Source organism: Lepisma saccharinum, chromosome 23, assembly GCF_977018435.1.
Source record: "Lepisma saccharinum chromosome 23, izLepSacc3.1, whole genome shotgun sequence".
In the NCBI taxonomy this organism is placed as follows: domain Eukaryota; kingdom Metazoa; phylum Arthropoda; class Insecta; order Zygentoma; family Lepismatidae; genus Lepisma; species Lepisma saccharinum.
The window spans coordinates 38,074,513-38,102,418 of record NC_139251.1 but is presented as its reverse complement, the minus strand read 5'-3'; the positions used below and the strand labels follow the sequence as shown (position 1 = coordinate 38,102,418).

General features: G+C 36.6%; 1 protein-coding gene across 5 annotated transcripts in view; it reads left to right on the top strand.

Annotated features, from left to right (window-relative positions):
* Positions 1–27,906, top strand: part of Sec16 (endoplasmic reticulum export factor secretory 16) — a 106,745-nt gene that overhangs the window by 17,923 nt on the left and 60,916 nt on the right. For 4 of the 5 annotated variants that reach the window (XR_014444003.1, XM_083144419.1, XM_083144416.1 and 1 more), the window contains exons 6-11: positions 1,095–2,035; positions 3,327–3,512; positions 4,813–5,012; positions 10,874–11,078; positions 17,402–17,536; positions 26,698–26,789. Coding sequence is in view for 4 of the 5 variants with exons in the window: in XM_083144419.1 (XP_083000545.1) it covers positions 1,095–2,035; positions 3,327–3,512; positions 4,813–5,012; positions 10,874–11,078; positions 17,402–17,536; positions 26,698–26,789 (1,759 nt within the window). In the remaining variant the exon portion in view is untranslated. The remainder of the gene's footprint in view (positions 1–1,094; positions 2,036–3,326; positions 3,513–4,812; positions 5,013–10,873; positions 11,079–17,401; positions 17,537–26,697; positions 26,790–27,906) is intronic. The other variant, XM_083144420.1, reaches the window with a different exon arrangement.

Genomic DNA, 27,906 nt, shown 5'->3' with positions numbered 1-27,906 from the left:
TTAATCATTATACAGTATAACATTCATTTATCCGCATTAATTGGAACCGAAGTTTATACGATAACGATTTTTGCGGATAATCAAACGTGTTTATTTAACAAAGAAAAGCCCGTACAGTACAGGTTTATTTTATACATACAGTACACAGTACTAATTTGTATACAGTGCCAGTAAACAAAAAAACATGAGAAAACACTTGTACAGTATGTGCTTTTTTGAGTGTGCGGATAAACGACATTCTACTGTATACTGATAGCTCGTCACTGCTGAGTAAAGGACATTTCAGTTGTTGTGTTATTTACTTAGTGAAACTAAGACATGATTTTGTTAAATTGTCCTTAATATAAACATTAATCACAAATTTTAGTTCATAGCACGAACATCCTTTAATTCCCAGACAAAAATCAATATTAATCTGTCTTTTGGGAAAAAAATATTTTTATTCGCATCTAGATTTCTATAACTCTCTGGATTTCTATAACTCTCTGTCGCCATTCACAAAAGGTTGTTGTTTTACATTCAGTAAAACTGTCCAAGTATAATAAAGTATATGACCATTTTTGCCCATAGCCTTCTCTCTTTATTTCAGATGATTACATTATTGTAACAACGAGTGACAATGTGTCATAAAGTAAACCTATGAAATCCTTCAGAACAGCTCAGCATATAACACAAACCAACGATAGGCCCACCAAACATGGCAACTAGTTTCAAAGGAAATAACAAAAGAATATCATAATGTCTACATGAGTGACATCTAGTAAGATTAATCAAACTTTTTTACTATAAATATTTTTATTTAACCATCTATTTGCAGGGGTATATTGGAATGCAAGTGTGACACTCAAAGCTAATACTGAAATCTGTGACTTATAAATATTACAATATACAAACCACAGGAATTAAAGAGCTTTCACTCCATCTACTTTATTTTACATATTGTTACAAGTTTAGCACAAAAAAAGGCAAAAATTTCTGTCTTACATTTTTACCCACTTGCACATTTACCCAATAGCATTGTGGGAACTTTTGGACTGATTTCTAATCTTAGTTCTTCCTTCCTGACATTAAAACATTATTAATTTACATTTCAGGATGCAAGACTTATGCCTGCACCGCCAACCCACTGGGAACACACCATGCTTGGGGTGTCGCAACCAGATAATCAAGAGGTAGCACCAAGGGTAGGCTGTGATACTTCCAGTGATATTCAGAAAGAGAGGCATAAGGTGCATGACGTCATTTCTACAGACAGGAATCAGTACCTGGAAACAGGCCAGTTAGTGGAACAACAAGAACATGTGCAAGATAGAAAGTATGATAATGCGGAAATAACTGCAGATAATGTATCACGACAAACATTTGTTTCATCGGACTTCCCTCCTGCAGATGCGAACAACCAACCGGAATTACCGCTTCCTCCACCTGGCTTGCATAGAATGGTGCCTGGTGAAAGTAGCAGCCCCGAGACTCAAACCCTTCCATCTTCTAGCGAATTCAGGCCCATCGAGCCACCCTTGGAGCCTAGGGTAGTGACGGGAGTTGCGGAAGACGAAGCCACTCCAATGATAACCGCACCGCAATCTGATGATGCGTTATTATCGGGCGAGCCTTGTTCAGAGAGAAGTGAAACGATCGGATCGGACAATGTAGACTCTTATTCTCAAAGTACAGTGCGTAATTCGAAAGGAGTAGACAAGAACTACGATGAACACAGAGGAAGCGATAACAGTGATGATAGACGAGACCGGAGCTACCGTGATAGAAGAGAGAGGAACTACGATGATGAATCTGAGATCGAAAAAGAAAGAGGTCATAGAAGTGATCGAAGAGGCAGAGATTATAGAAACGAGGAGAGAAACCGGCCAAAAAGTGCAAAAGGGCGAGATTATTATCCAAGGGATGATTCACCAGGCCGATACAGACATGACAGAAGTACTTATAATTGGGATAAAGATCAACGGTATGATCCTAGGTACGATTCTAGGGAGTACAGGCGAAGATATGAAGATGAAAGGAAGATGCGAAGAAAGAGGTAAGTTATTGTGTATGTTTACATTGTCGTGATAGAGGAAAAAATAGGGCAACAGTTTAATTATTTTTTTGGAAGTTTTAGGAATTAGGAAGTGCTTTAGAATACTTGAAAGTAATGTCAAATTTTGGAAAGCCTCACTAAGTATTATTTACCGAAGAAATTGTATGATTTGGAAAGTAGCATCCTTTCTTTCTAGCAAGCATCCATTTTTGGCTTATGGTTATCTCAGACATGCAGTTCTGACAGATTTTCTGGTGAGATTTGAAAAGGATTTCATGCTTGAGACCAGGTATGAGGTGAACGTGTGTTGGACGGATTTAGGGATTTTATTTATATGCTAAGAACCTTAAACCTGACTCATCTAACCTAACAACAAAAGCATCTTCCGACGTAATACTTTCACACCCATTGCAAGTGAAGTAGGTCGCAGTGCCAGTGCATGTCCAGAACTAGAGTATACATATAGGAGTAAATGGAAGGGAATAGTTGTTCTCTAGAAAACATACTGTAAGTAGTTACTAAAAGACTGAAGTACGTGTTAACTGACATAAATAGAAATTTAACCATGTAAAGAATGCATGTGTACCACAGCTGGGAATTAAACAGTTAGAACTTGGGCAAAAATAGAAGTAACTTTCGGTTTCTTCTTAATTACTTAAAACAATAAGTAATGAACAAGATAATGTTATAAAATAAGCAGATATATGCAGGAGAAGGCACTTAAAATTCATTATGGATTTTTTAAAAAAAATTAAGCCAGATATTCATGTTACATTGTGTCAAAAGTGTATACAGGAGACGAGCACACAAAATCGAACCTGAGCATGTGAACAACGTTCCTGCCTCATTACGAATGTGTATTTCTTTAAGTGGTACATGTATTACTTATTTTGAATTTGAAACAGCAAATTGATATGATGACTTGCAGAAGTCAACTTAGATTGTTTTACTGCAAATAGTATTTTTAATCATTTTGCTAGGCTTTTTTTATTACTTTTGTTTTTTTTGAAGAGGTAGAAAAGTGATAATCCGAACACATGGCACTGCTCAATTTGCGTCCAACTTTAGAACACATGAAATGCACCCCTTTTCTATCCTGTAGAAACTAAGCCAAGTTGTAGCAATACAAACTTCATGTGCAAGTATTGTTATGGTTTGCCCTTCTCTTGTTCTCATCTATGACATGTACTGAGTACATTTACACTTATATTTCACCCTTTTCTGTGACCCCGGTAGATGAAATTGTTATTTGGAACAAAGTTACAATTGATTCAGCTACAATTTGTTTCAGATACGATGTTCCAAGTGACGGCTATGATGATGATGCCGACAGTTATTATGGTGATCGAAATTACGAAGATAGGAGAGACCGAACATTTCGCGAAGATTGGGACAAGCGGATTAGAGGAGTACGAGATAATCCTGAAAGATCTCAGAGAGAGGAAGGTGATAAACCAAAGGAGAATAAGGACTCTAGGTATGTACAGTTTCTTTAATATAAGTTTACACTCTTTCATATCAAGTGATGATACCATTGAAAGTGCCTTTTGTAATCATGCAATAATATTGAGAGATTATACTTACGTCATTTCCTTTACATGAAGCATAAGGTGCAGTATATAATTGATTAATTTTGCCTTATTTTATAGTGTTTTTGTGCATTTTATTATTAACATTTAATGTTAACAGTTTAAAAGCAACATGGACCTTGTTTTGTGTTCCTAATTTTTGGATTGGGATCTCCTCCAGAGATGGAAGATAAGTAATAGACAGATTATTTTCAGAACATCTCCAGCTGGTTGAGTAGATCCAACTAGCAGGACTACCATCAGTGTCAGCTTGGTTAGTGATAGGTAGAGCCACATAAAAGATCAAGATATTGTTACAAAAACTTTGCATATTTCGGGATCATAAGCTGTATATAAAATTATATTTTTGTTTTAAAATGAGTAAATGAGTAAAAACCTAAATTTGATTTTAAAACTATACTTATTACACAAAATTAACATTTCAGTTCTAATAGATATCAGAGTATTAAGTTTATTCCTATGTAAAGGAGTATATTTTTGCTTTTCGAATGTTTACAGATGTTTACAACAGAATTAAATCAATTTTCCGTGATGTGCATATCTCACAGGATAATTCAGACTTCAGAAGGTTTCGCGTCGGTAAATAAACTAAATTTCGTGTTCATAAGAGTTTATTTTGCATTTTCCAGTTCATTTCATGACAAAACATGGTAGCAAAATGCAACTCACCTTTCCAGAAACGTGAAAATTTAACACTGCATTGTGTTATTTCACATTTCGTGTTTTTGTCAAAAACAATCTATGCATGCCCCTACTTATTTATACTAAAACTATAAACATCATTAGTGACAGAATTGTCACTACACAAAAATGTTGTCGATTACAAAGAAGATTCTTAAAAGTCATCTTCAACCGGAAAAATAACATTGAATCCAGATGATTCTGAAAAAGAAGGCAACTGCATCTGATGGCTAAAGCAGTTGTCATTCTATGATAATTGCAGGAAACTGCTGATCATTCCATTGATATGATAATGGGATCAAGTATTTTACACCTTTTTAAGCCATTTTAACCATTCTTCCACAACTTGTGCACAGCCTATCCCTGAAGAAATATTGGAAGTCAGTCCAAAAAGAGGAATGCAAGAAAAAGTTTAAGTTGTTACTGGTCTGGGTTGATTTTAATTTATTGAAAACACATGGTGTGCAGTATATTTTTTTATGTTTTACATTTCATGATATTTGACAGGTCGAGACCAACAAGTCGCTCTGGGTCCATTCATGAATATAGGCGTTCATCATCTCGAGGTGGAGAGTCCGACACGGATGTGGAGAGGCACAAAGAGCGGGATCAAGGTGACCTTTATTACCATGACAATAGGTATCGCAGGTATCATCGACAATACCCAAAGAGAGATCCAAGAGAGCAGTGGGACATGTATTACAGAGGCATGTTGAAACTATTTACAATATCACTTTTTTTTAAGTTGTGAGATATGAATAATTTTAACTAAGCTGATACTACTATGAACCAATAGCTACGAGGGGGTATCCAAAAGTTTTAATTATCACCATGAAATAAAAAACATACAATAGTCACTTGCAGTGGTCAAAGTTAGTTCTTCTTCACGTAGTCTCCCTGCAGAGTCACACATTTTTGCCAGCGTTTCTTCACCTGTTTTAAGCCCTCTTTGTAGAAGTCCTCCGCTTTGCTCGAAAACCACTGTTCCACTTCGAAAATGACATCCTCACTGTCGTCAAATCGCCGACCACGAAGTGGTTTCTTCATCTCGGGAAAGAGGAAGAAGTCGCTTGGCGCAAGATAAGGCGAATAAGGTGGATGCTGCAAAAGTTCATAGCCTAACCGGTGGGCGGCGACAACGGATGCTTGGGCCGTATGGACGCGTGCATTGTCGGTCAGGAGACGGACGCCTTTGTTAATCATGCCACGACGTTTTTGTTTCAATGCATCACGCAGTTTCTCCAGAAGGTTGCAGTAGTAATCGCTGTTGAGGGTCTCGCCCTTTGGAAGGTAATGTGTTAAGATTACCCCGCGGCTATCCAAAGAAACGGACCGCATCACCTTCCCGGCATATTTCTGGACCTTCGCCTTCTTGGGAGGGGGAAGGATGGATGTTTCCACTCCTTGCTCATTTCTTTGGTCTCCGGATCGTAGAGGTATACCCAGCACTCGTCGATAGTGACGAGAAAAGCAAAAAAATCGTCTTCATTCCGCTCCAACAGAGTCAAATTCTGCTGGGAAAAGTCGTGGCGAGTTTGCTTTTGAAGAGGTGTCAACAAGCGAGGTACCCAGCGTGCAGACACCTTATTCATGTGCAGTTCCTCATGAATAATCCTCCACGCACTTCCGTAACTTAGTCCAGTCTCCGCCATCACTCTTCCCATGGTCGATCTTCTGTCGTCGAGGATAACGGCCTCCACTTTCTTCACCATGGCAAGATCATCCTTGATTGAGGGTCTACCCGCTCGTGGCTCGTCTGTCAGGGACATGTGACCACTTTGAAAGTTCCTCTTCCACCTCACAACCGTGTCATATGATGGGCTTTCATCCCCATACACAGCTTTCATTTCGTCGTGGATTTGGCGTGCGTTGTTGCCCTTCAAATGGAGGAACTTTATGACACTCCGGGCTTCAATTTTGTTCATCATGCAGATTGATGTCTTCTACAGCCTTTGGAAAGAAACCTACGTTAGACAAAGATTTGATATTTGCACAAGTATGCATGGCAATGACACTGATTATGCACAAAAAGTTTCATGTAAATATCTCTATAACTTCTTTATTATAATTAAAACATTTGGATACCCCCTCGTATATTAGCAAATCCTGATATTTTGATAGGTGCTTATTTCTGATGAAAATATTGCCATTATGCGTACTGCTTTCCACAGATATATTGGTTGAAAATTGTAACAATTAAAAGGTGTACAAAGTATTGATTGCAGAGAATTTTACTTTAAGATAGGGATTTGACAGTTTAATGAGTACTTTATCGATATTGGCCGATATAGGCATATCAGTATAAGTAGAGGCACATATTTTTGGTAAATAAAAAAGCAAAATTTAGGTAACCAATGTTATAAAATATCATTATGTACACAAATCTCTAAGCTCATTGAAAGTTACAATGCATATTCCTACAAAATGTTCACACTTATCTTGCCTTGCCATGTCACCAAGTTATTTTACGAAGTGCACTATGTTTGGCAGAACCAAAATCGTTATTAGGATGCTTGTCAAAGTTTCCAACCGCAAAAAATTTACGAACTTTCTTTGTCTTGTTTTGATCATCATCATCAATATATTTATTGGACTTACAGCATTGCATATGGCTGTTTATACCCATTATATATTTTATTTACATAAGATATAATTTACATAAAATCTACAAACAAATTTCAAATACACTCCTATCTATATCAAACCTTAAAAATATACATTACCATACATCATTTTGTCTAATTAATCAGTACTTTATCGGTATAGGCCAATTTTACATGAAATCTACAAACAAATTTCAAATACACTCCTATCTATATCAAACCTTAAAAATATACTGGCCGCGGTGGCTCAGTCGGTAACGCGCCTGACTACCATGCTCAAGGTCCCGGGTTCGATCCCCGGCCGGTTCAAATCCGGGAACTTTTCTAACTGTGGAAGCGGCCCCGGCGCCCACCCAGCGTCGAATAACATGGGTACCTGGGGGAAACCCTGGGGGGTAAAGGCGGTCAGGGGCGTGATGCTGATCACATCACCCCCACTCACGACCGGATCAAGAAAGTGTGGGGCGTTACCCCCACACCCCCTATACGCCTTCATGGCGTGGTGCTATGCACAGGGGAACACTTTACCTTTACCTTTACCATGTTATATCATTTTGTCTAAAAAAAATGCAAGTAAAATATATTCAATTCGCATGCAAGAAAGAAGCCAAATTTATGGGAAATGATTACTGGTGCAAAGAGTTAACCATAAAGGTGAAGCAATAAGTACAAAAGAAAGAGCATTGGGTTTAAAGTGAGACGTCATTTGCGGCAGCATATCCCATACTACAAATTGGCCGTTGTTTTACCTTACGTAATGAATCCTGTAACAACGCTGGATTTTCGTGTGGGTTATTTTACTTCTATGAGTTATCAATGCTTTCTGCATGCACGTGGTTTTGTGTACAGAAGGTCTCAGGGTTGGTGATTTGAACTTTAGAGACTGGATAATTAGACACTGCGAGTTTTTCATGCAGAATTTTTGTGCACCCTGCGAAAGACCAAAAAGCTACAAAAGTATTGGCTGGTACGTGCTAACCTATGCTTTCTGATACCACTGGTATTGCATGATAATGATACATCATCATCTCAGCCCTAATTTTAATTCAATATTAATAACTAAAGTGCGGATCAATATGCATGCATCTATGCACTAAAAACAAGTAAAATATGCAAATTATGCACTAAAGGAAAAATGTAGGCACAAAAAAATTCTTCGAAATACATTTATTTTTTAAAGTACTACACACACATAGTGACCATTGAAGGTAAAGACGAAGTAACAACAGCTTCCATGTCAATTAAGGTTGCAAAATCTTGTATTAAATTGAATTTACTATTTCCAGTTGTTAAACACAATATAACGAATATCGTTAAGTAGTTTTGAATTTATGTAAATTGCAATGCACTACAACATATCTCTCTAAATTGGTTAGAGTGAAATTTTTCCGTTTATCATTTAGTATATCCTTGTATGAAGAAAAGGTGTGCTCCACACTACAGTTTGTCACTGGACAATATTTCAATGCAGCTATGTCCTCTGGCGTGAGATCTTGTAATAGTTCTGTTGATTCACCTTGTAGCACAGCTTTCACTTTGCACAAAAAATTCAAACCTGGGTTCTTGGAAGTCACTTTATCTGCCTTTTCTGCAATAATTCTCCCCACTGATGTTGGAACGGATACAATTTCTTTCTTGACATTTTCCCAAAGAGTGAGAGCAGAACACAAAGACATTCCTTCTGTCTCCAGTTGCGTCACAATCAAAGAAAGGGATGCAAAGTGTGCATTTACGAAAACCAATTACCTGTGCTTGAAAATTTTACTCAGAAACACTCCACAGACAAAAAATTAACCAAGTAAACAAATATAACCTAATTAAAGAAAAAGCTATTAATTTAATGATTTTTTCACATAATATGCATTTATATGTGCTTACGAAGTAAATATGCACGAACACCTTAAATATGCATTTATATGCACTATAAAACCCTTCTACTTCGGTTCGGAATGCTCTGAAACAACTTTAAAACCCGGTTACATTTTAAGTAGAGGACCGGAATAAAATATGCAAATATGCAAAATCTGCACTCTATTAATAACTTTATGAAGGAAGTACATTCATTTTTGTATTTAACAATCAATATTTTTTCTAGAGCGGCACATTTCGTAAAATCTTTGAAGGGGCTCTCCAATACTGTAGTGTTCAACACTGTTGTGTTTAAACAAGTTCAGGGTTTGAAATCCACTGAAGATGCATTGGCCACAGGTTCAAATTTCACTTTATAGTTAAAGTCCTCGTTAGCCTGCCTCAAGTTAAAATGCTCTTTGAAACAACTTTTTTTTGGATATCTTGCATGATTCATTTTTCTCCTTAATTTCTGTATTGCTGTAATCGGTATTTACTGAGAAACAGAATGGCGAATTTTGCATTAACTTGAAGGCTATTTATAGAAATAGCAAATCAGTACTGATACCAATAGCATATTTGGTTCTTACTTTTTGCCAAAACCATTATGTAGTACTACATAACCAATTTTTATATTTATGTTGGTAATTAATTGTGACTTTTTAAAAAAATAAATAACATCAACCAATTTTATACATCCATTGAATGTTGTTATTTTTTACTTAAATTAATAATTCTGTGCATGTTACTTTAAAAATATGTATATTATTTGCTTGTTAAATTTCTTTCCTATACAGTGGGGTTGCTGTGGTGGTCAAATGGGTAGGGTGTCTGACACACAAGAGACCCAAGTTTGATTCCCAGGGTGGGTGATCTAAAGTTGGAATTTTTCTGGCCTTGACCACACATAAAGTGGCTCTGGTGCTCACCTAGCCTCAAATCAGTGGGTGCCAGTGTGCAACCATGTCGGTTAAGACAGCCGGAGCATGGTGCTAATCACATCACCTACAAAATGGCCGAGATGGAAAATGTGTGAGACCCTCCCCCACATGCCCTAAATGTGCCTTCACGGCACTGTGCTACATGCACGGGGAACTTTTACCTTTACCTGTACATTGGAATCCCGTTTTACGTTCCTGTAATCTACCTTTTCCGATATTATACACTCCATCTTGATGGTCTCAATATAGCAAAATGCTATAATTTTTTTCCGTGATTTTACATTTTCCCGCATTTTATATTTTTTCAGCTTGGTCCTCTGAGAAACTTAAAATCGAGGTTCCACTGTATTTAAAATTATTCTATCATTGAAAGAATTTCACACACATACATACATTTACTTTCAAGTGACATCTGGTTATATCAATTTAATTGAATGTACAGTCACACACACTTCTGGGTTGTAAGAATAGCATTTGCTTCCAATGATGACGTTACAACCCAGAAGTGGCTGTGACTAAAATACTTCATCATTACTTGTGTGACTTCATTAGGATACTGTTTCTTACTTAATCATTTACGAGGGGAGAGTGAAAAGTTTTGAGCTACAGTTTCTCATTATGATTTCTCTACATAATCACCCCCAGATCATTGCACTTGTGCATTCTGTGCTGCAATTTGTTTACAGTCATCTGGTAGAATGATTTGTCCTGAGTCTCGCACCACTGAATGACCACCTTCGTCCGTGTGGAAGTGACGTCCTCGAAATGAATTCTTCATAGCAGGAAAAGATGAAAATCTGACGTGGCAGATCGGGGGTATAAGGTGGATGGGGAAGTGCGGTGAAGCCACACTTGATCAAAACAGCCTGTGCAGTGAGGCCTTGCCGACAGAGGTACCGAATCACAGCCCTATCGGCTACTCTCTTCTCTGGCACTTCATTCATTTTCAACCTGACAAGAAAATAGAAGAAAACATGTGAATTTCATAAAAGTTCATCCTCCAAAATTTTAACTACCTAGCATCACTCCTTCCATGTGAAGCTCAAAACTTTTCACTTTTCCCTCGTAGTTACATGAGGTTAACCAGATGACATTTTAAAATTTATTTATTTGTCTTTAAGTATTTTATTACACTGAAGTTCATGTAGCTCACAAATTTCGTATTCCCTTTTCCAGGTTATGATTACATGTATGATCCATATCATCAATACTACAACTACAAATATGCGTATGGATATTATGAAGAACTGAGACGAACTAATCCAGAAGCATATAGGGAGTGGTATGCAAGATACGTTGCCCAATATGATAATTATTCAGAAGATAGAGGAAGTGTTCACTCTGGTAGAAGTTCAGTGAACGATGATTTACAAAGGGAAAAGTAAGTTGTATTTTTTAACCTGTTTCATATTAGTTTGGGGCACTTGCCCCCCCCCCCCCTCCTAATCATAGACGTCCGCAGTTTTTTTTCCACGGAGGGAGAAGCAAAGTATTTTTCCATGGGGCATATTATGCCGATAATAATGTTGCACCCTAAAAAAGCAACTTGAATTTGAAATTATCGCATTAATGTAAATTACTATGACTGAATTCAAATTATACGTGTGAAATATATACTTTTAAGTTGACATTCGATTTCTAAGAGGAGGTGTGGCCATGCTTGCTCCCCTTCCAGACGTATTACACTTTCACCTAGAAATTTAGTGTAGAGGAATTTTATCCCGGTTATTAAACCATATTATACTCGTATTGCCCCCTCTCCAAACTTGGACGAAAATCAATTCTAGGGGAGCAAGGGGGCCAAACATTGGGTTAAAAGAAAGCAAGACTAGTAGAATCTAAGAGTAGCAGGACAAAAAGTTACTCAAGATGGAATTTGTTTTCACGTCTATCTTGCATTATTTCTTCCAGACGGCCAAGAGCACCTGAAGGTGGAACATACGGGCAATTGCCCCCCTCAATATCAAGTTTTATACAAATAAAAATACATTTTGTAAAATTTTCTTGCTCACTTCGCTCGCAATATCTGCTTTTCTTACAGTCTTGTCAAATTAAGAGCCGTAGCTAGGAGGCGGCGGGAGTTGGGTCTGGGTGTCGAAATGATGAAAAAAGTTGTAAGAGAATGCAGCCCATGAAGTTTTTTGTGCCATATTAAATCGATATTGCTTTCAATTTGCCAAATTTTTATGTAAAAAATTTCTTGCTTGCTTCGCTCACAATTTTATTGTTTTCTGTGATGCATTGTAAATTCGCAGAAAGAGAAGTTATGGCTACTAAATACTTCAGACTTTTGCTGCTAGACAGTTTTTTCTTAAGTGCATGGACACAATTGTTTGGAGAAAAAGAAGCGCAGCACATTTCAGAGACAATTTATTTATTCCGTATGGTGCCTATGTGTTGCTCCATTATATATATAACCCATCAATGCAAAGAAACTAAAACAGTGAGATAAAATGAGGTTTTTCTTTCCCGACTGAACTTTCATTAAGGGTTTTGGTCCCCCTAATCAGAGGGCCTGCGCACGCCTATGGTTTGGGGTGAAGTATTGTGCAAATTATACATCTTATACCTGGTAACGTTATTTTATAGCAAAAGCTGTAATCTATGTTTAAGATTAACATTAGTGTTATATGCAAGAGTCATAGTCTTACTTCTAAGTCAAATAGCTTGTTCCATAGCAGATTTATTTATATGCAATGAAATTGTGTTTTTGTCCAGTTTTTTCGAAAGCTTCAGTTTGTCCTATCTAGTGTAGTTCTGGTTGGATTTGAAAAGAGGTAAATGCCATTCCAAACATGGGCCTAACTTGGGAACTATCGTAACATCCCTGCTTGATAGCGTGCATAATCTTGCACTGATTTGTCCAAACTTGCCCAGACCAGTAGCTGGATTTTGCTGAGAAAGTTTTTTTTCACAGGGTACGGTGAGACTGCTTATCTGGAGGAGATGTAAATGAAGGTCAGGTAAAATCCAGCTACAGGTCTGGGCAAGTTTGGACAAGTCGGTGCAAGATTATGCACACTATCGAGCAGGGATGTTATGCTATCTTTGGAGGGATAGAATCGCTCTTAGGACTAAGCACTTATTTTAGGCTCACATTACAAGAAGCTGCTTGTTCAATTATGGGACTTTCAGTCTGAAGCCACAAGTGACAGGTGGCATGAAGTTTCACATCAAAGCGAAAAGCAATATAACTACCAGCTGCACATGCTGGAATAGACAATGGTCTCTCGTCTGTAAAAAAGCTGTCACTGTGCATGTGCAGCCAATATACTGACACGACAATGATCTCAGTACGACAGGTTGCATTTATTTCAGAAATTCATTTCTAAGTGATATGTAGCTTGTCATTTGTCACTTCAGTCTTTATGACTGCTTTCCAGAATGTGAACATTTGAAACTGGAAGAAATGGTATCTGCTGTTAACTTTAAATTTGATTTATCAACATGTGGTATTGGTAAGGCTGAACTATGTCAGTATTGGTATTGAAAATAATAATTTCCAATGTAATCACTGATCCCAGGTAATACTTTTCCGGAGTCTGCACAGGATCCACAAAAATGGCACACAGAACTTTTACAGAATTTAATTATCGTGGAAAATATGCAAAATTTTGAAATTGTCACTTATTTTGCACCAGTTTTGTGTGAAAGATGGCCCTTGTTTTTAAAGGGCAGCTATTTTAATATTTCAATGTAATCCTGTAAATATTTTAAAGCTAAATTAGTGAACTGATGTGGTATAATCACATTGCAATACTTTTAATAATATATTAATATTAATCACTGTTCTGGCTAAGTTCTGATTGTTGCAATGTTCAGCCATTGGTATCAGTGAATATTACCATCAGCTGGATCCTAGGTAATAGGTACATTATTCCATTAAAAAAACAACAACATTGGTTCCAAAATTTAATGTTTGGGACTTTTTGAGCACCCATTCAGTTTTACGAAAATTACAAAAATTATGAAAATGGCACATAATGTAAAACAGAGAAAGAGCTGATGCAGAATAGTAAGTGACTATTAGGGTGTAAATGATACACATGCAGACAGTACAAGCTTCTATATACTGCACATATTTTTTAAAAGAATGCTCTAAATGAACAGAAAGAAAATAAACATGCTTTGGCATTCTCTACATCTGATGAAGGGAAAAGAAATACATTTTATGACTAACATACACATTGAACCAGATATGGGGGCATAACCTCATACAAAACTCTACATGCAGAAAATCAGAAAACTACACTCGTGCGGAATATGTAACGACCTTTAATATCCGGTTGCTTCTTCCACTTTTTAACACACACACACGCCACATAGAAATACACTACATTGTGTATATTGTGTACAATGACCTCTGCTGGAAGATCAGATCCTACTATGAACGTAGATCTTACAACTGAGTAGCTTCACACAGCAAGATTGTACTGTACCTTTTCATGTTGGTCATTCCCTCAGTGAAATGTGGTACAAAAGGTTCTTTACTTTAAGAAAATTAAACAGTACCTCTAAATTATTTTTCTCAGAGAGCTTTGCAGAGTTATCTGCCTATGCAGTCAACCAGAAACGTATATGTACGCATATTACTAATTGCTAATTTTGTTCATATTTTGTTTTCTGCTTTATATGTTTGCACAAAATAGAATTGTACTGATACTGGCTTGGTGAATGTGTGTTGGTGAAGTTTCAAAATACAGTAAAACATCGTTAATCCGGACCCCGATAAGCTGGACTTCGCGTAATCCAGACAGGCAAAAGGGGGGGGGGGGGGAAGCAGAATGCAAGGTTTCAAATGTGACTAGAAGTCAACAAGAGAACTTCCCAAAGAAAAGGCAGTCAACCACTGATGAAATTCTGTTTCCCACAGACTTTGTACTGTACTGTATAGTGTATTTAGGCCTATGCCATTTACACCATAAATGGAGTTGTAATGCATTTTCTACTGTTCTTTTAGGTTAATTCAGTTTATCCGGAATTTCGTTAAACCATTCAACTTATCCCTCCCATTAGTCTGGATTAACGAGGTTTTATTGTATTTAAAGTTGTGTTCTCTGTATAGACATTCTTGAAGCATATTCTACAATCAGGAGAAAAGTGCTGTCCTTATGATATTATTAAAACACATCCTAAGGAAGCTTTCAGACCGAAGCAACAAGCATCTGGCATCAAGTGTCACAGATTTCAAACTGAAGCGGAAATTGACATGAGCCCCTTCAGTCAAAAGCAAAACATTCACTGTACATGTGCGATCATCAGACCAAGGTGAAACGATGCATGGTATTAAGAAGACTGCCTAGTCCGGGCAACATGCAAGTGACAAGCACCTTGTGCATCTTCTTGTGTCACTGCTGTGTGAAAAGTTGCATTGATTTCCAAGATACGCTTGTCGCTTCGTCTGAAAACTTTGTAACCTGTAATTTATGATTCCTCTGGCAGACAAGCCAGATAATGGTAATAAGCAAGAGGCAATTCACAATTCTATGTTGTTTTTCAGGGTAAGGTGTAAGTTGCAGGAATTTCAGTGTGTTTTTCATAAGTCCCTAAACATGGGAATTTTCATCTGATATGCAGACCAGTTTATGCTTGCTTTGTCACATGATGGTAACATTGGGAATGCTAAGGTTCAAAAATTTCTTATTGTGATCTGATTATTTTTGAGTGAGAAAATAGTTCCCAGGATTGTAGGAAACAAGGAGAGTTTTTGCAAAGTGTCATCTATGTATTAACACTGCACATTATAAATGGTCTCTTCCTTCTCGAAACTGTCACCCAACTAAACACACTTGCCTGAACTGTACCTATAAGACCAGAAAATAATTCAGATGCAGCAACCTTTTTTCTTTGCCGAAAAATTGATGATTAATCACGGTGCAACACTAGGCAGTAGCCATGTGTAGTTGTGTGCATGCTCACAGATTGATTGTTTCAGGATACACAACTTTACATTGGGAAACCAAGTTGGCTCTGGGGAACTTTCTGTTAGGTCCCAGAAGAAAAAAATATCCAAAATGCGGCAGAAAATTATGAAATAATTGCTAGGTAAAATGAGTTAATTCTGGAAAATTTCCCAAATAGAGGAAAATGTTCTTAAGCAGTGTGTGAATTCCCAACAACCATTCCAGGTGGCAGCACAAATGCAAACATGTGTATAGCCTGAAAGAAATGTGTAAACCCAGCTCATTATGAAATTCCAACGTATGTACTGGGACCCATAGATGGCCAGAAAACGATTTAGCTTGCAAAATAAAAGGGGGTCTGTTATATACCATACCATAACATACATGCATTGGGATAAAATAGGGTCTGAAATATGTTGGCCTTTTGGGTTTCCCAATTTGTAAAATCTTGCAAACCATGGTGCATGTTAATATCCCTCTCTCCACTTCTTGTCCTCTGCTTTTCCTGGTGCAAGTTTTCTCCTTTTGTCCATATTTTCCCTTAAGAAAATTGAAATTAGGATCACAAAACTTGGTCAGCCATTAAGACTAAGATTATCATTACAGTGGAACCTCGATTTTTATGTTTTTTCACCTTAAAATGCTGGAAGACGTAAAATCTTGGAAAATTTTGCTCTATTGGGAATGTATAATGGAGGACAATGCAAAACCGGGGATCGTAAAATCGGGGTTGCACTGTATTTCCATTCATCCATAGAAAACATTAATTCACAGACATGTTAGGACTAAGATAACAGAAAATTAAGATTATTGTTATAAAAATTGCACACTTTTTGAAAAAGTACACAAACCGTTAATATTAGATATCTTGGCTTATTTTCACAAAATTTCTCTTTTTACCATGAAAAATGTATTTGGACCTCCTGGCAGTTGGGGAAATCTCCTTTCATTGGGCACATTATCTGGTATGACAAAGCAGGATCTAACTAGTACTGATGACAAGTTGAAACATGTCCTAACGTTATACCATGTCATGAATGTTGTGTATTCCTGGGAACTAAACTCTCATTCATGCATGAACACCCCTCGCAAATCCAGGAGAAAATTGATGTTGTTTTGGAACTATTAGAGTACATCCTAGAATTCCTATATTTGTTTTTGGCATAGAAGCCAGGTAATGCTAAAAATTAGGGATTTGCCTATTGGTAAAGTACCGATAACCGATATTCTACCGATCTGATATAAAATCTAGATTGCTCATTCAAATCCTTAATAAATGTGGCTTTGCAGATGACTACAATGCAAAAGAAGCTGCATATTTACAGATTTACTTTTAAGAAAAGTAGGGCATGGGGATTGTATGTTTATATTCATAAAATTATAACAAAATGGCAGAATTTTGCACTAAATTAAAATATATTTATAGTTTTATCGGTTATTTTTACCTATAAACAGACACACAGATATGCCTATATCGGCCAATACTGATTGAGTACCGATTAATCTGTCCCATCCATAGTTAAAATCAAGAGGCAGTGTGCAGTGTAGAATTTGTTTTTCAAGATGGTGTAAGTTGAAAGACTATTGGCATGTTTTTCAATAAAGTCATGATAGCAATTTTCTCCTGAATGTATATGTTGGGTACTAACTTAATCCGTGTACAAGGCTTTTAATATACTGTGAATGTATTGGATACTTTTACTGTTGTGCTTCTTAGTTATGAATATTTACACGATGGATGATGGAGTACATACTCTCCCTGGCCCGTGTGTTGAATATTGCTTTGTTACACTTCTTTCAGATACCTTAGCCAGTTTTCTTCTGAAGTGAATTCAGGTAGCAGAGCAGGTAGCTTTTACGATTATGAGCAAAGTTATTCTTTAAATGGTCAGAGCTGTATTGCAAGTTATCATTTGGGAGATTATGATAATCGGAGGTGAGAACGGTTGGTTGAGAATGTTAGTTGTCACACTCGTAGAGCTTCTTTTAAGTAAAGCTGGCTACTTTTTCGTCACATTGTATTATCTGAATGCTTCATTGGTTTTGTAATTTTGTCTGTAATTAGGGCTATGCAAACATCAGTGTTAAGGTAAAGTTCTGTGTACATATTTCACCTTGCCGTGAAGGCATATTTAGGGGATGTGAGGGTAGGGCCTCGCACATTCTCGTTCTCGGGCATTTTGGAGGTGATGTGATCAGCACCATGCTTTGGCCATGTTTTCTCCTTAAGATTGCCCCAGGTACCCATTCATTTGAGGCTGGATGATTCCCAGAGCTGCTTTATGTGGGGACAAGTTTGGAAAAATTCCGACAGATCACCCACCTCAGGAATTATACCCAGGTCTCCCACGTTGCAGTCGGGACACCTTCCCAACTAGACCACCATGGCTCTTTGTAAGATGTCTAATAACTTTGTGAGGACTAGACAAATGCCTAAGATAACTTTTTTTCTGTAAAGCGAACATGAAAATCTTTGCATCAGGATGACATTTGTTTTCTTTTGACGTTGCATCTTGTTATGATCTACTTTATTTTAATTTGGCTACAATTTTTTATAACGTTTGACCCAATAGTCATGACATTTAAGAACACCATAATTGTTTGGGGAATATGCACTATACAACATGAAATTGCTAGTTAATTGTGTTTATAATCACATAGAACAACAATAATGGTATTAGAGACTGACTGATATATGATCTTTACCAATACCATATTTTGTACTGATCAGTGCAGGAAAATTGATAACGAATGAATTTTGATTATAAATTTACTTTACGAAACCAGGATACATGAATGATACCTTTGTATGTATGCATTCATGTACATCTGCGGGAAATATTGGATCAGTAAAATTCTTAGTAATCTTGCCAACATTGCACAGCTGAAAGCAATGGAGTGCCACTTCTCTGTTTAGTGGCATCTGGAATATTCTTTAGGGTTTTTTTAAATGTTTTTTTGAGCTGGCAACCTAGCAGAACCCCTTGATTACAAAATAACGACGCTATCACTATGCCATTAGGGAGGCCCCTTCAATCAAAAGCCTTGGACTTAAATTATGAAACTGTCTGGTGAATGTTTCATGCTTGGCTTCATGCCAATAGTTTGAAGTGGGATCCCAACCACTATGTGCCTCCACAGAGAACCAAACATAGAACCCATTGAATGCAAGGCAGCAGCATTACCACCACACCATTGGAAGGTCTGTTTGGTGAATTTGTGACGAAGAGCTTATCTTGGATGAGCAGCCAAATTGTTCCTAGAGAAGATTTTAAGTTGTCACTCTCATTTACTGAAATTTTAGCTTTACTTTTTCATAAATAGCAAGAGTGTCGTATACTTGTGAAAGTATGACAGTAGAATACTTCTTACGTCACATGCCGGCAACATATTTGTTAAAAACCCTAAAAAACACACAAACAGCATGATAAAAAACACTTTAGCTGTTCTTCCGAGCTTCTCACTGTGAGTGAGAACTTGAACCGCGTCACTCCTCGACCAGCTCTGATGATGATTCAGAGATGGAATCGAAAGCTCAGAGGAACTGCATATGTGTTTTTTATCGTACTGTTTGTGTGTTTTTTAGTGTTTTTAACAAAAACTTGTGAATGTAGTTAAATAGTTTGACACCTTCAGATGTTTGGTTACTTAAACTTTCTTTGAATCTGCCAGCAGCATAAAATCTTTAATTCTTGTCTTTATTGCTCCCCAACCATGGGTAAGGTCTCATTCTTTCTCTATCCCCCAACCATGACAAAGGCCTCTGCATCCCCAACAGTGGGGAAAGTCTGCCCCAGAGAAAACATTACCCATGTTGGCATGTGGTGCGAGTTATGCGTTACCTAAAATAAATTGAAAATATGAATTACTGGAAATGTATGTGCAAGTTGCCACATTATAAATTCAATGTAATCTGTGAAAACCATACACATTCAGAAAACTACTTTTCATTCTGAAAATTGAAGGTGTTTGCACAGGCCTAAATATGTAGTTCCTACACAGATGTTCTTTATTTCTACAAACTTTTTTCTACAATTTTGGTATTTTACTTTAGTTAGATTATTATTTGATATTCTGAATGTTCCTTTCTGGATGTGTCATGCTTTGTAATGTGTTTGTAGTCTTGGTAAGAATGCCTTAAAGTATTTATTTGGTTTGTTGTGTTGATATTAGGATTTGGTTTCTTGAAAATATTGTTCACTGTGTATATTTTACAAATTCCTCTTCAGTAACATTTTCAACAGATAGTCATGATCTACATAATTGTGTGTGTCTGATGTTAAGTTATTTTTCTTAACTAGTGTAAATGTGGGTGTAGATTCTATATCTTGATCATTTGGTCTTGTTTCCAAATAGAAGCAAATCATCACTTGATAAACTTAATATATAAGGTTGCAAAGTTACATCCTTGGTATAAGAGAGAGAGAAAATAAAAAGTGTAGAGATCACATAGTAGTTTTGAGGTGTAAGGGCTTTTTCTGAAGACACCCAAATATCAACCACATGGTATATCGTGGACTGCATTTTGCCAATTAACAAGGCTCTACCATATGATCTTACTGCCAGTTTAATGCTCTGTGCGACTCATGTGTTCTGTCCATGTCTGTTTGTGATCATCGTCCTTTAATGCATTTCAGCTTATCACCATTCATCCTCATCTTCGTGGATGCCAAAAGTGGTAGAAAAGCCTAGTAAAGCAAAACTGATCAGTCAATCAATTGACATGGTGGATTTGCTTGCATTTTCTAGCCACCTTTATCTATTCTGCATTTGTGAGAATGTTCGTACATTGTATCAGTTTTATAGTATGTTAATGGCGTAGTGAAAGGACACACAACAGGGTGTCTACCAGCCAAGAAATCAACAGATAAGTCAAGATATTGTGCTTTTGGTCAAGAAGTTTTGCTATTTTTCTTACAGTATAGTGGACTTGCGTTGTTATATACCTGTACTGCGATTTGATAAAATTGAATATTTGGAAATCTAAAACTGTATTGAGTTGCGGTTATGATTTGTTCATTTTGTTTCTTAAGAATTAACATTCTTATATGCTTGGTGTTGTGGCCATTCCCCATCCAGGATGAAGTCTGAAGTATTAATTTTCACCTGCATTAATAATTGAAGCAAGTCTAAATCTCTTGTTAAAGTACAGCTTCAGTTTTCGTCTCAAGCAGCCTCGTGGTAGTGGTTTTTCATTGAATAAAAATATCAGTTTTCTTAATTTTGCAACTATACCTAAGTAGGGGGCAATTAAATAATGTTAAAAGATGAAGGGAAATGGTCAAGACAAAGGAAAGCAGGTCAAGAAAAAGTCAAGAATTTTGGATATGTTATTTTGGTAGATACCCTACCCTGCATAGGCATTTTATGCCACATTTGCAGAGATTTAAAATATTCCAAAATAGAACATCAGATGAGTTGGCTGAAAATAATGTGAAATATTGCATTCTTCTTGCAAATACTGCTTTTATATGACAGTGCACATGAGCAGCGTGTGTAATTTTGTGCAGTTAAGGTTTTTTGTGTTTATTGCTGGAAACTTGGTGTTCATAATACTTAAGTGTCCTTGCCCTTAATGTTCTTCATTTTTGTGTTGTTCAATGGTCAGAACTAGTAGAGTTTCTGATTAGTAGGTAAATTTATTAGAACGTAACCATAAAGTTCACTGATGTATGAGGGTTAAGTCATATGTCTTGGCAACTATTACGTTTGAAGATATACGTTTGAAAGCATATGGAATGTACCTTCGAATGAAGCCACCAGATGAAGTCTGGATGCAGAACACAGGACATTGGACAACAGTATTTTATTATGACATGAACAACAAGTACACAAGACTACACTGTTTAACAACCTTCAAAGTATTCACCCAGGTTATCCACTTGTGTTTTAGTAAGGCATGGCACCTGTTGTCATGTAAATACTGTTCAATTACCATTACCCGTACATCTTTGTCCTTGGACACAGGATGGCCACTGCAAGAGACAGATCAACAGTTGACACTCTGATTCGTTTGAAGGCCTTCACCCACCTCACCACTGTTTCATAGGGCATGGCATGCACACCCAGTGCTTCCCGTAGCTCTGTATAGCATTCCCATGCATTTCTGCTGTGGAGAACTGCTATTTTAACGTACGAACGTTGCTCCTGCTTCGTAACCTCCATTTTCCAACGCTCTCATTCACCGACTGAACTTGTGTGCATGTTTACTACCCCACCATTGTTCACATACACCATCTGATGGCTTCTTTCGAAAGTACATTCCATACACTTTCAAACGTATATCTTAGATTTTTCGTGTTATGCCCTGTTCACGAGAAATAAAAATAGTTGCCATGACTTATGACTTAACCCACTTAACCCCTGACATTTCAAGCAACTCTTTTCTATCCTCAGAGGGGGAGGGAGGGGAGATTTAGATAAAACTTGCACTGTCTTAGTGGCTAAACATATTGATTAGTTCACTCTAGTCTATATCATTAAGTAATCTACTTCCATTCTCGTCCCCTGAAGTTTCTGAGTCTGGGACTCGTCAATTTCATCTAATCATCACTCATCCTCATCATTGCAATTTCATCTAATCATCACTCATCCTCATCATTGCAATTAGCCAAAACTGGCAGAAAAATGATGCAACATAACAAAACTGTAAGTACAAATATGGTTTTTGATTCCAATACCAATACGTCAATATTGTAACTACTAGAGTTGATACCGAAGTATCGATATTGCTTGATACAGAGGTATTGGAAAGTATCAAATGGAATTTATTTACCAATACCAGTTGATATTGTTCCGTCATTTTGTTCTTTCACATTGTGTTCAAAAAGGCCATGCAACACTTCCACAAGTTCAGAACTACACCATCTTTTTGTATGTACTCACAAGTTCAGATGAGATAATCAGAATATCAAAATAGCTGTAAGTTAATTACAAAATTAATTTTTTCACACAATATTGGTGCAGAAGTTAAGAAAATTACACATTTAGTATAATATCCATAATATCTAGACTCAACAGAAATGTCAATCCCTACCTGAACTCCAGAAAAGTATCAGCCAGTATTGTTGATTGTTTCTCAACTGATACTTTCTAATACTAATACTAGGGATGGGACCGATTAATCGGTACTCTATCGGTATCGGCCGATATAGGCATATCGGTGTATCGGTTTATCGGTAAAATTACCGATTATTTTACCGATCCGATATATCGATAAATATCTTATAATTTAGTGCAAAATTCTGCCATTTTGTTGTAATTTTTATGGATAATCTCCATGCCCTACTTTCTGAAAAAGTAAATGTCTAAATATTCAACTTCTTTTGCATTGCAATCAGCTCGAAACACACATTTATTACGGAGATCAATGAAAATTTCAGGGTCTTCAAGGACCATTTCTAATTTTATATCGGATCGGTAGAATATCGGTTATCGGTATCGGTAAATTTTATATCGGTACTGTATCGGTATCGGCCAAAATTTCATATCGTCCCATCCCTAACTAATACCATTCATACTATGGGAATGAGAGATGCGGTAATAGATAATACAGGTACTCACGTTTTCTGCGAAGCTGTTTTAAGTAATTTTCTATTAATTTCGGTTAGCACTGCCACCATCCTCGTTGGAATTTGTTGTCATTGATTAGCGTGTTTCTGCTGTTTCTTCTTAAATCGCTGCTAGGTGTGCTGCTGTTTCTGTTAATTTTGGTAATGTGGCGATTTAAGAAGAAACAGCAGAAACACGTTAAGCAACGACACAACAAATTCCAACGAGGATGGTGGCAGTGCTAACCGAAATTAATAGAAAATGACTTAAAACAGCGTCGCGGAAAACGTGAGTACCTGTATTACCAATACCATATTGACTAGCAACAATATATTGGTATCTATCAGTTTAACCTCAGCCATTGTCGATTCATGGACATTCCTTCATGGGTGACCCTTCATCAATTTCATGCAATCACCATTTCAACTTCATCTAAATTATCCAAAAGGAACAGTAATTAGGAAAAATACAGGTAAAGTGTGCAATGGTATTGTAGTAATCGCTTGCTTAAAAGTTCAAGACACTAAATCATGAAGGTACTGTTCAGTATCTTGGTGTATTTCTTTTCCTCTTAACATCAGTGCTATGTAAATGCAGCTCAAAATAAGCTTTAACTTTCATGTGTAAGGCATTTCATTATTGACTGAACATTGGAAGAACCTCTGTGCTAGTTTGTTACCACCACTTCCAGATATGTCCACCACCACACATCAAATGAGAGGTTAGATAGCAGCTGTAGTGCGAGTTTAAATGGTAATAAAAGGTGAGAACATACTGCTATTCCACACAAGTAGACACGAAGATCTTATTACGGGATGCAGGGTTGCTACGCGTCTGTAAAACCTGGGAAATGTCAGGGAATTTTTGCAGATCGTCTGGAATTTATGTGCATTTTGGAGCCTGCAAGAGAAAAAGTTTCAAAATGAACAAGCAGTTCACTCCCACTTCCGGATTCGGTTCTTGTGATTCCACTCTCAAAAAACATTCAGTTCAGAAACTTGTTTCTTTCTTTCTTGATTCTCGGCCTTGTGGAAAATTATAGTTCCTTCGAATTTCTGTAATAAGTTTTCACTTTTATAATACTAGATTTTAGAAAGAATATCAAAGTAAAACTTGCAGTCCAGCTATCTGATTGATAACAAAAGTACATTGACAATATGATCATAATTATCGGAAAGGTTGGTGAAGATGAGGTTATCATCTACTATTTTATAGATCTTAGCCGTGTTGGCATTTCCTATAGAATTCCTACATGCAGCAAAGAATTTCTCCAGATCCTGTGTACTTATAAATGTAAGCAAAGAAGCAGCATTTTCTACAACACTATAAATCTGCTAGAAAATGAAAAATTACATATGGTTTATGAAGAATATGTTGTTTATGAATATTTTCTGTTGTTTTTATATTGTGGAGATCTGTTATGGTGAAATAATGTACCCCTGTTACCTTAGCCTGAAGTCTAGATGCAAGTGATTGTAGCACCCAATATATTTGATGCCGATTGTAATTTGACATTTTATTCTTCGAATTTTCACGTATTTTTGTACGTGTACGTAAATTTGCTAAAGAAAAGTTGTGAATGTTCATAATAATTAACAGATATATTTAATTGAAAAACACAAGGTTCAAAAGTAAAAATCATGATGATAAACATGTCTGGAAAAATTTCATTTTTTGAACTAGAAAACCTGAAAATATCAGGGAATTTCATAAATAAAAAATCGTAGCTACCCTGGGGATGGTTATTTTTTTTTTTTTGTTTGCACTTTTATAATTTGGATGGCATGTTCATTCACTTCTGGAATGTGTAGCATATTGGTAGATTGATTGAATTAGTTCAACTTGTTGATTTCTCTGTACTTATTTGTATAGGAATTGTTCAATTCATTGATTTCTTTGTACTTATTTGTATAGGAATTGAATTTGAGGTAATGCCATGAAGTAAAGTAGTGGTAGTAGTAGAATAAATTGTTTTATCTTTATTTTTTAGCAGCACTTTTTGCGTAACGGTTTCTTATATACAGCTACATGTTGACTTTGTTATGGGTTATTTGCATTATTATATTTATGTTCATGTCATTTTGCACTTTTATCTCATTTAGAACTTCTCTTCTATGAGGTGGTTAGATAGATAGTGTGTGTGTGCGTTTTTCAATGTATTGCAACTATCACATTTAATCTTCACAGGTATCTATTTTTGTGTCTGTTGCATTAGTTAAAAATCGTTAAATAGTGGTAATATGGAATTTTTATTATCTCAGGTGATTCAAAATTATTGTTGTGGTTTCCAGGCCTATAGAAGTTAAGGTGTCAGCTTGGTGGCCGAGCCGAATACTTTATGATTGAATTTTGATCGTGCCACTGACGGTACCAAGTCCTGGCATAGAAAGCGGTGTCATTTGTGGGTGTCCTTCATCAGTTTCATCTACTCATAATGCATCCTCATCGTGATTAGCCAAAAGTAGCAGAAAAGCGATGCAAAGTAACAACAATACAAATGCATAGCAGGGTGGGGCTGTGTGAAAGGGTAACTTGCAAAGTTTCATAGCATTTACTGCAAAATGTTAAGCAGCTCAAAAGTGCTTCTTGGATTCCTTCAAAGAGCTCAGTCTTTCCACTGAATTGTGATACAGGACACTATCTGCCTCGTTAAAATGCTTCAATTATTGTCACATACCATTATCTGAAAACAGATCTTCCATACTGAGTTATGTATCAACATTGCATATTTTGAAAACCAAAGTACAATATGCACATTGTGCTCCCTTGAACAGTCTCTATGTTAAGGCAATCTTCCTGACAGCATTGCCAAATAAATTCCTAGTTTGAAAATAAACCACAGAAACAATAATTTTGAATCACATTGCATTATTAATATGGCTGAGCCAGATATCGATATTGGCTAATATCAGTGGTATCGGTATCAGAACATATTGGTTGGAATTTAATTACCAATACCGGCCGGTGCTTTCCAGAATCTGGGTGTTTCACAAAAATGCCACTTCACAGAGTCTAAATATCGTGGAAATTATGCTAAATGCTTTCTTTATTTTTTGCAACAACATTGTGAGGGGAAAAAATATTCTTTGATTAGATGACCATATGTGACATTATGAATTCTTTTTAAAAATGTGGTAGATTGGTATGTTATAGTGCCAAATTTATCCATTGATAATTATAAATACTCTGAACTACTTTAAATTGTTGCTATTTTCACATATATTGGTATCGGTATTCGAGTCAGTAAGAGTATCTGCATTGATATGTGTATCAGTTCAGAATGGTATCAACTCAGCCTTATTATTATTATTATTATTCGTAAACTTAGAAATATGTATGAGGCTTCTACATTATCCCAACCAATAATACATAATGTGAAAAACAAAAGTTAAAATAAGGGAATTAAGGAATTACAACATACTCTCTCATACTTTGGCAGTTATTATAACAAAGTAATTAAATGCCTGTAATCATCTGCGAAGAGGAAATATGACTTATTCTGTGTGCATTTTTTTCCTGTTCTCATTTTCCTAATCTCCTTTGCAGCGGTGCTGATACCACTGGTGCGTCTATAGTTGAAGAACCGGAATCCACTCAGAGGTTGACACCTGAGAAATTTCCAACACCTCACATAAATGGTGCGTATGGTGGTGCATAATGAATTTACATTTTGGTAGAGAATATTGTAGTTTCATATGTGTGCTAGCCTCAAATTTTTACATTGCTTGTTTGGAATACCCTTAGGGAGACTTGAGAACAAAGTGGCAAGTGATCAGTAACATTTGACAGGCAACAATCAACAGGAAAAGCTTGTCAATCCTATAAGAAAGCATTCACTGCATGTGCATGCATTACATGATGTGCACTATTCATAAATTGACATCCAAACAGCAAGCAACATGTGTAGCTTATTGTGCTACTCTGCTATAAAAATGTTGCACTTATTTCTGAAGATTCGTTTTCAGGTGACACATGCCACTTTGGTCTGAAAGCTTCCATAACCCTTAAACAACGGAGCATGTTTGCCCATGAGCATGGGAACTGCAGACTTATTTTCAGCTGAAATTTAAACTTTTGCATCAGGGTGTCTACCAGTCAAGAAATTATGCTTTTGGTCAAGAATTTTTTGCTATTTTTTACAGTATAGTGAACTTAATATTGTTATATAACTGTACTAGGATTTGATAAAATTTCATAATTGGAAATCTAAAATTGTTTCAAGGAAAAAGTTTCCCCATGTTGCAAAAAATTAATTTCTTAAGTTACGGACAAAAATCAAGTTGCACCAAGTAGCATGGTCCTTTCTCACTTTTCAACATAATTTCCAAGGCGGCACAATCATTTGTCCCATCGTTGCACAAGTTTTTGAAAGCCATTTGCAAAAAATTCAGGGTCCAGGGAACGAAGAACACTTTTCACGGCTGTTTCCATTCCATCAACATCCGTTTGAATTCTGGAGTGTAGTGATGATCGAGGCTCTCATTCTGAGTCACAGAGAAAGTGTTTCCCTTCATTGTGGTACTGGGTCAGAGAATCCAGGCAACATGTCATACGCGTCGTGAGATGTTCTGCAGTGAGTTGTCTTGGGACCCAACGCAATGAAACCTTCACGTATCCCAATTTTTCGTGATTGATTTTGTGTGCAGTCCCGACAGAAATGGCCAAATCAGCGGCTGCTTCACGAACATTGATTCGACGGTTGGCCAACCAGTGCATTCACTTTGTCAACCAATGTTGCATCACTGACTACAGACA